This window comes from Micromys minutus (assembly GCF_963924665.1).
Source record: "Micromys minutus genome assembly, chromosome: 10".
Classification (NCBI taxonomy): domain Eukaryota; kingdom Metazoa; phylum Chordata; class Mammalia; order Rodentia; family Muridae; genus Micromys; species Micromys minutus.
This window is the reverse complement of record NC_137979.1, coordinates 24,930,378-24,940,199: the sequence shown is the minus strand read 5'-3', so window position 1 is coordinate 24,940,199 and position 9,822 is coordinate 24,930,378. Positions and strand designations below refer to the sequence as shown.

The window sequence follows — 9,822 nt, the reverse complement described above, 5'->3', positions numbered from 1 at the left end:
AACAAGAGAAGCAAATAAACTATGCCAAAATAACAGGAATTAACAATTATTTGGTTATTAATATCTCTCAACACCATGGACACATTCCCCAATAAAAACATACTGACTAGCTAACAGATCCTAAAGAGACTCACCATTTTGCCACATACAAGAAAGATACCTCAGCACTTAAGATATGCATCACCTGAGAACAAAGGGCTGGAAAGAATGTTTTCCAAGCACAAAGGCCCAAGAAGAAATCTGGGTTAACTGTTCCAATATCTAAGAAAATTTCAACCAAAATTTATCAAAAGAGACTGGGAAGAATATTTTATCCTCATCAAAGAAAAATCTACCAAGATGTTTTCCCAATTCTGAACACCTATGACCCAAACACAAGGGGACTCATATTTATACATGAACATTGCTGAAATTAAACCGCACAATGACCCAGCTCATTATTAGTGGGAGACTTGGAGATCCAATCTCTCCAACTAGCAGGTTTAACAGATATCTATAGAACATTTCACCCAAACACAAAATAATATGCCTGATTTTCAGCACCAAATGTACATTCTCCAAGATAGAACATATAGTCGGTCACAAAGTAGCCTCAAAAGATATAAAAAACTTAAATATCATCTTGTATTTTATTAGGCCACCATGCATTTTAAACTGGAATTCAACAAAAACAGAAACATGAGAAATCCTGAACACTTACAGAAATTGAGCAACTATAAACTCAGTAATAGCTGGGTCAGGAAGAAATAAAGAAATGAATAAAAGGCATTTTTGGTGTAAATAATAAATCAATCAATCAATTAATAAATTATAAAATCTATATTAACATCATGCCAAATGAAAAAAACTTGAAGCAATCACACTCATTTTTCATTGAATATTTTTATTTACACTTTAAAGGTTATCCCCCTCCCAGTTTCAACCCCTGCAAAATCTCCTACTCTATCCTCCATCCCCCTGCCCCCATCCCATCCACTCCCGCTCCATCCTGCTATTATTCCCCTATGCTAGGACATCAAGTCTTCTCTGGAATCAAGGCTTCCCCTTCCATTGATGCCAGATAAAGACATCCTCACCATATATACAGCTGGAGTCTTGGGTCACTCCAAGTGTATCCAATGGTTAGTGGTTTGTCTCTTGGAAGCTCTTGGGGGATCTAGTTGGTTAATATTGTTGATCCACCCATTGGGTTGCAAACCACAATCGCACTCATTTTAAAACTGGAAAAATAAATGACACTGACTCAATCAAAGAATGGATAGAGAAATGTGATACATTTACACTGTTAAATATTACACAGTGGTTAAAAATGACATTGTGAAATTTACAGGCAAATCAGCATAAACAGAAAAAGAAATCAATCCAAGTGAGGTAGCACACACCCAAAAAGACAAATATGGTATGCATTTATTTATAAGTGTACATTATATGCTAGTTACATGATTGTCAAGCTACAATATACAGATCCAGAGGGTTTATGTAAAGAGCAGAGTTATACTGAGGAAGCATGGATCTCCATGGTAAGGGGATATAGATTATGCACTAGAATAGTCTTAAGACATATATAGACAAAAGTAGAAGAAATCTTGTCATAGGAGAGATGTAGAAAGATAGATGGATGAATAGATGATTGATAGATAGATGATAGATAGAAAGAAAAATACATAGATAGATAGATAGATAGATAGATAGATAGATAGATAGATAGATAGATAGGGTATACAGAAGAAGGCAGCCTGAATTTGGTGTGAAATATTTGGAGATTGGTGGGGACCTGGAACAATAGGAATTTTTAGGAATCTAGGAGGACAACCCAAGTGAGAACTCTCAGTAATAGAAAATAGAGAGTTTGAACTGGAATCTTTTGTTGCCAGGAACAGTTTCCAATGTTGGATTACATTTGGTGGAGTTGCAAGCTGTGGTGGTCCTGTATACATCTCTTAACACCCCAGGATAATACTAGGACAGAGGTTAGCTCTCTGAAAATTAAGAGTTGTGCTCTATTGCCAAAATTCAAATATCTTATTGAACATAGAGAACTCAAGTTAGTGAGAGACGGAAATTTTCATCCCTACAATTTAGTCTCTTTACTGCAAGTTACTCTGGAGGTTTCAGAAAGAAAAACCATGACACCAACACAACACTAAACATAGCCCCTACTATCTGTCCTGCCAGAAGGATGTACTGGAGCAATGGTTGTACAAAACTTGTAGAAGGGGACAATAAAAATTTGGTTAAAATTGAAGTACAATCTACAAGGGGATCCACATGCTCTACAGTGCCCAAATGCACAGGAACTAGAAACTTGATAGCTCAAAGACACAGAGGAGAGCCCAACATGACTAAAAGTAATAAGGCATATAAATCAATGAAATGATTCTCAACGATATTCTGCTACACTTCTAAATCAGCACCTTGTCCAGTGATCATCAGAAAGGCTTTATCTATCAGCTGATTAAAGTGTTTGCATAGACGCACAGTCAGAGATTATGCAGTGTGTCCCCACCTTCTCTCTCTCTCTCTCTCTCTCTCTCTCTCTCTCTCTCTCTCTCTCTCTCTCTCTATCTATCTATCTCTCTGTGTGTGTGTGTGTGTGTGTGTGTGTGTGTGTGTGTGTGTTTGTGTGTGCGTGTGTGTGTAAATTAAAGGTCTCTGTCACATCCATTCCCCTTCAGAGATCAGAGAATGCCAGGGAAGAGTCAGAGGAAGCATTATACAAATCAGAAGTCAAGGAACTAGGAGAACATGGCCTAAAATACCAACTAAGCAAAGCTCACATAAGCATACAAGACTGAAATGTCATACACTGGGTCTGCCTGTGTCTTCATTGGGTCCTTTCAATAAAGGTTAAATCTTTTTAGCTTGATGTTTTTGAGGGACTCAAAGCAATGGGTTTATCTTTGACTCTTTGGTCTGCTCTTAAGCTTACATTTCTATTTGAGTTGTCTTGTCCAGTTTAATATGAGAACATTGCCACAAATTATGGTATCCTGTTTGTCAAGTTGGGAAGCCTGTTCCATCTCTTAGAAGTGTGTTCTTTTCTGAAATAGAAATGAGGGAGAAATAAATCTGAATCGGGGAGACCTAGAAAGAGTGGATGAGGGGTTAGTTTTATAAATATGGGTGGTATTATATTTGAGAAGAATCCTTTAAAAATTAAGAAACAGAATTCATGAAATGGAGATCTGATAAAACAGTGCCTGTTACCTAAAGCTTTTCTAGAATCACTACTGGGATGACATCACTGACACATTCACCTATCTTTCCTTTACAAAAATTCTTTGTAAAATTCCCTTTTGTAAATGGAAATATTATACAGTGTGTCCTGTTTTAGGGATACATATTTTTATATTAATATCAATGTAATTACTCAATAAATTAAGGTTTAAAAACTACAGTATAGGTATTATGAGATTTGCTTCTTGCAAAGGAGTCTGATCAGGGCTTCTTTCATATCTCTGTTTCTTAAGCTGTAGATGAAGGGATTCAGCATTGGAGTCACCACTGTGTACATCAGGGCCATGGCAGTCTCCTTCACAGTAGAGTTATTAGCTGACGGGCACATGTAAACACCAATAACTGTCCCATAGAACAGTGAGACCACAGACAGGTGAGATCCACAGGTGGAAAATACTTTTTTTATACCTCTTGTAGTTGATACCTTTAGGATGGAGCTGACAATTTTTACATAGGAAACAACAATGAGTAAGAATGGAATCACAGTATCCAGCCCTCCCAAGATAAATATCATTAGTTCATTAATATAAATGTCAGAGCAGGCCAATTTGAGCAGGACAGTTATGTCACAGAAAAAGTGTGCGATTATATTGTTCTCACAGAATGACAATCTTGCCAATAGTAGGGTATGCAACATAGAATACAGAATGGTAAATACCCAGGAGATGATGACCAGAGACACACAGAGCTTGGGGCTCATGATATTGGTGTAATGCAGAGGAAAGCAGATGGCCACATAACGGTCATAGGCCATGATCACAAGCAGAAAGTTTTCTATGTTTCCAAAAACCAAGAAAAAGTACATTTGTGTCAGACAACAAGCATAGGAGATGGATGTGTCCTGGCTCTGCATGTTCTGCAGCAACTTGGGCATCGTGACAGAAGAAAAACAGAGATCAGTAAGAGACAAGTTTCTGAGAAGCAAATACATGGGTGTGTGGAGATGCGAGTCCAGACTAATGAGGATGATGATGATGAGGTTCCCCAGGACAATGGTGAGGTACATGGCCAGAAACAGGGCGTAGAACAGGTGCTGGTGCTCTGGAGGGATGGGTAGACCCAGGAGGGAAAAGTGAGATATGACAGTCTGGTTGTTCATATCATTCTTATTTTCCAGTATTCTAATGAGAAAATATCAGGGTCACTGAAAATTCAAAATAAAAACAAATATATATACAGGAAATAAATTGTACAAAAATGGATCTTACAGTCATCATAGTAATTATAACCTCAAAACTCCAAATGTCTGTATTCATTGCAATCATTAATGTTTTTTACAACTTCTTAATAGCTTTCAATCTTCTCTTTTTTCCTAGACACTTCTATGCTGTGCTTAGTGGGATAAAAATTGAACTAATGCTTCCCTCTCTTGCTACCAGCTCATGCTGGTTCCCCATTTTATGTTCATTTGCAATTTCCTATCCTATTTTGTATATTTATGTTATTAACAATTTATATAAACTTTATTATCATAATTTCATATTAATTTCAAGAAAACTCACATAATCCCATGTATTAGATTACTCATCCAAACTTGGACTGGGATGACTGTCACATAGACATTTTTACTCTGTTGTAAACTAACTTCATTCAATTACTTAATGATAGGCATCAGACCCTCATAAACCCCAAATGAAGTTAATGGTTTTATTTTACTGTCTCCCAAAGTATTTCTTAGTCTACCTTTCTAGTTTCCTATAGCACAGTAAAAGAAAAAGGATTTGATCAGAAATCAGTAATTTTAAATCTATGTTTTCTGACATTGAACTGCTGTTATATTTAAACAGTATCTCCCCTAAATTTCTCTCCCATTTAATCCATGCCTTTCTGTAAGCTTATATGAATATATGAGGACCACATCTTGTCTTTACTGGAATACAGAGATAGATTTAGTAATGATCTTGTTCTCATGGGTTTTAATTCTTCTCTTCTCTTTCATCATATTTTATTTACACTGTGGCATTCTGAGAGAAAAGTTCCATTATATTTTGAGTAGGGGATTTGTTTTTCAGATTACCCTATTGCCCTGATGACAATGTAAAAGCTCTTCAAAATGATGACATAAAGGATGTTTCATTATCTCACATGTGACAGTTGCAAATGCCATAGTCTCATGATAACTCTTTGATTTCTCTCTTTCTCAATGCTTGGGTTGGAACTCCTCACTTTTTTCATTTTAGGGTTGCTCATCCTCTTGCCTAACACTTCTGTCTTTCCCCTTCCTCTGGTTCATTCTCACTCATATGTCAGAGATATTGCTCATGACATGCTAAACTGAATTTACTCTGGCCTCCCATACTAAGGTATATTTCAGCTATGTTCCATAGAATCATATCCCTACCCTATACACTTAATATGTGATTACTGTTTATATATATATATAAACCTATAGGTAGTAAAGTTCACATAGGTCTTCATTTTGTTTGGTTTTTTACAAACATTCAGATTTTCCAACTAGGACCAGTACCTGCCATGATGCATGAAATTGGTCCATGAACATTTCTTACATGTTGTTTAAAATGATACAAATTTTTTATCATCAAAAGTAGAATAGTCCCCATTTTAATATGAAGATCTGAAAAGTTAAACTCTAAACTGTTCTTCAGAGATCTAATAGTATATTTCTGCAATGTCAGAATTAATAATCTTTATCATTCCACAGTGATACTGGTGACTCAAAAATATCTATATGATTTACTACTCAAAATTTAATTGATAATAATGCAGCAAACAAATAAGATGAAATTTTTTGAATTAGAAAAAAAGAAGTAACAGTTAATTTGGTAGCTTCACTGGAGTTAATTCTTCAGATGTCTGTAGTGTACATGATATTATGTATCTAGTGGATTAAGACTGATACTGACATGGAACATATTAGTTGCTATGCGGAGACTCTCTAAATGTCATTAAAATTTGTAGACATTGAATAAGTCCCTAACACTTCACCACAGAGTGAGCTACTTTGATTCAGATGAAGGAATTAGGGGGAAAGGACAATCCATTGTAGAAAATGTTGCATCTTCTGCCTTAGGTACAAGTGTGTAATATCCACTCAGTGCCTCCAACATTATAGACAGTTCTTCAAATGTTCCCCTGATCAGTCTCTATCACTAGGCAGTCTCTATCCTAGTCAGATGCATGGGAATTTATGGACACACACACATACACACAAACACACATACACATGCATATTCAAAAACATACACACACATGTCATCTATGATTCTGGACATTACTGGCTATTGAATCAATCACGGTTATCAAGGTTGACACAACAGAAGAAACATCAAGAGATCTAAACAACTTTCTCAAAAATGCTACAACCTAATCTGACTGCTTTCACCTTCATAGACTGACAGTTTTTCAGTACAGCTGAATTCACAGATTGCACACTTAGACTTTGTGTTTTGGCAAACCATATAGTGTAAAACATGTACCATTTATATTTACAATTTAAATACATTTACTATTCTTATGTATCCCAGATTGGTCTCTAACTTGGAGGATTCACTGCCTATGTACCCCAGTACTGCCAAGACAAAAATATGCTACCATACTACCCATTTTCTGCTTCTCGAGTAAACGAACAGTAATTTTATGCTATATATGAAAGTGTGTGACAATCAGAAGTCAGCAACATCAACAACCAAGGTTACCACTGATGGACCATTGGACTTTCTATCTTTTCTATATGTTAGGACTGTAGTTCTTAAATTAAACAACACATAAAAATCACAAGGGATATGTTACTAACATTTGGCACACTTGCATATCTGCTTGGATTCTCTAGAGTACTGAGTTTGATTGAGTAACATTCATTATAGATTACATTTTAAAAACATGTAGATGCTATTACTATAATTATCAATGGCATATACTTAGGAACAATCACATAGGAGTGATTCACGTATTAGCAAACTTATACAGATAAAATTGATCATCATTTTAAGTAGGACATTATTTCAGAACTTGTTCAGACCCCAGAAGTGAAAGTTTAGTAAACAAGTCTTCAGCACTAGAGAACTGAATTTTATCTCCTTTTACATTTTTGTGTTGAAATATTATGATGTTTAGAAAAATCACATAATGAGTAATAGTAATGAACACATCAATATGAAAGGGGTTACATGATGACCATGAAATAAATACAATCACAGTGTGACTAGGAAAAGAAGAAATGTATCATACCTGAAAATCTATTTTTCATAAGACAGAAATTCCAATTGATTTCAAGACACCTGCTTAATTTTCTAAATGTGGCCAGAGCTGAAGACTCTGAGTCATAATTTCTGGTTAATGATCCTGATTACCTTTTTTATTTGCAGACAGAATAATAGCAGCTGCTGTATACACATCACCTATCTGCATCATCCCTACTCACAGCCTTCTCCTGTCATCCTGGGACCTTAAGTGCCCCAAATCCCAGAGGGTACTGATTGTGCATAATTCATTAAAGACATAGTAATTACTCTGGGCCTATCTAGAACCAATTTACATCAGAGATCTTTAGTGTACACCAATTATAGTTTATTATCACTATTTCCAAAACTTAGAAGATGTTAAAATTTAAAGAACAACAAACAAAATAATAAATAAATAGCAGAAATAATAATGCCAAAATCATGGAAAAGGATATTTGTTCCATGTCCAGGTAATGAACAGGGCTTCTCTTGACTGTATTCCATTTTGTAAGATAGAAAAGGAAAAAAGTCTGGCCAAAAATTACTTCATTATCAGAAATTATTCTAAATGTTATTGACTTAAAGTGTGTCATTCAACAAAAAAATTTAGACAAACAGCTAATGAATAGTCTTTTATAATTTTGTTTGTGAGCCATCCCTTCAGCTCATTCACCAGTAGATTTTAATTATGAAACTGTATAAAAATATATACATGCCTAACCTTTGAAGGACAGTATCACAATTCAACATAACTATCTGAAAGAGGATGTATGGCAGAGATACAAAGTTCTTGAAAATTCTAAAAGTCAAGATGTGAAAAGGTCAGGAATGAGTTCAGCAGATGGAAAGTTTAGGCTTCCTTAAGCCAATAGTAAACAGTCCATGTTCCCCCATCTGTTCAGATATTTTCCTTCTTAGCTCCTCAAGAAAACATTAATTGTACCTATTACAACCATTATCCAACCTCTCTCCATCTATGCAAGATTACTTAATAGTTCCATGTTGAATGAGTTGCCCAATGATCACAAAGTCAGAGGTGACATTCATGATTTCTCCCATTGGGATAGCTTTCTGAATATGGTAGCCATCAGTAAAAATGAAGATTTTTACAAAATAATGAAAAACAAACTTTCAAATCCAGAGAAATCCTTACTGATCTAACCTTTAAAGAGCTCTTAGAGATGATTTACTTATTTTTGAATGTAGAAATAATGAGCTCTAAGTATGAGTTCGGGACATTAAACATGGTGCTGCCTGCTCTAGTTCCATAGAACAACCACATTGTTCTTGAAAATGAGTTAATTACCCCAAGAAGAATGATACCATCTATATTCTGAGTTTGAATGATATGAGAAACACATGTGGTTGTATGGTAGAATCAAGATCCATTTTAATCATGCCTAAAAACTCTGATGTACATGTGCATATGTATAATTAAGTAGCCTTTATATTTTTGGCATCATGCAATGAGTTTCCAACTCTTTTTTTTCTTACCACTTTATTTTTTTGAAAAGAGAGATACATATACAGATTTTTAAAGGCATTTTGGCATAACATTATATGAATATTTTTGTCAGTACTTAATTTTTTTAGAGGTTTGATAGCATGCATTGAAATCCCACTAGTTACCATAAGCATGAAGTACATGTAGGACAGAACTTAACATGGAAACAGATTTCTTGTTGAGTATAGATTAAGCATAATGATAAATGAATAACAAAAATTGCCACAAGGCTATCATCTTAGCTCTTGGATTATTAATGAATTGACATCCAGGTGTGCCACACTCTGAGAGGGTGCTATACATTTACTTTTCTCCTAAGAAGGAAGGGGGCTTTTTTTGCCTTTGTTTTTCTTGAGATTTGTAAAGCCTGTGAGTTGTTTCTGGAGTGTTCAGAGCTTTCTGGGGTTAGTATTCAATTATCAGTGACTGCATATTATTTCTGTTCTTCTATGACTGGGTTACCTCACTCAGGATGATATTCTCTAGATGCATCCATTTTCTTAGGAATTTCATAAAGTCATTGTTTCTGATAGCTGAGTAGTACTCCATTGTGTGAATATACCACAATTTTTGTATCCATTCATCTACTGAAGGACATCTGGGTTCTTTGGAGCTTCTGGCTATTATAAATAGGACTGCTATGAATATTGTGGTGCACGTTTCTTATTATATCTTGGAGCAACTCTATGGTATATGCCCAGAAGTGAAATAACTGGGTCTTCAGGTAGCACTATTTCGAATTTTCTGAGGAATTGCCAGGCTGATTTCCAGAGTGGCTGTACCAGTTTACAACTCCACCAACAGTGGAGGAGTGTTCTCTTTCTCTGCATCCTTGACAGCATCTGCTGTCTTCTGAGTTTTTTATCTTACTAATTCTGAGTGAGGTGGAATCTCAGGGTT

At 35.4% G+C, this 9,822-nt stretch overlaps 1 protein-coding gene across 1 annotated transcript; it reads right to left on the bottom strand.

The window, feature by feature from the left end:
- Positions 1 to 3,406: 3,406 nt before the first annotated feature.
- Positions 3,407 to 4,336, bottom strand: LOC308426178 (olfactory receptor 1468-like; the record flags this gene model as incomplete). Its single annotated transcript, XM_080923937.1, has 1 exon — positions 3,407 to 4,336. One exon carries the CDS (start codon positions 4,334 to 4,336, stop codon positions 3,407 to 3,409), a length of 930 nt encoding a protein of 309 aa, XP_080780063.1.
- Positions 4,337 to 9,822: the final 5,486 nt, after the last annotated feature.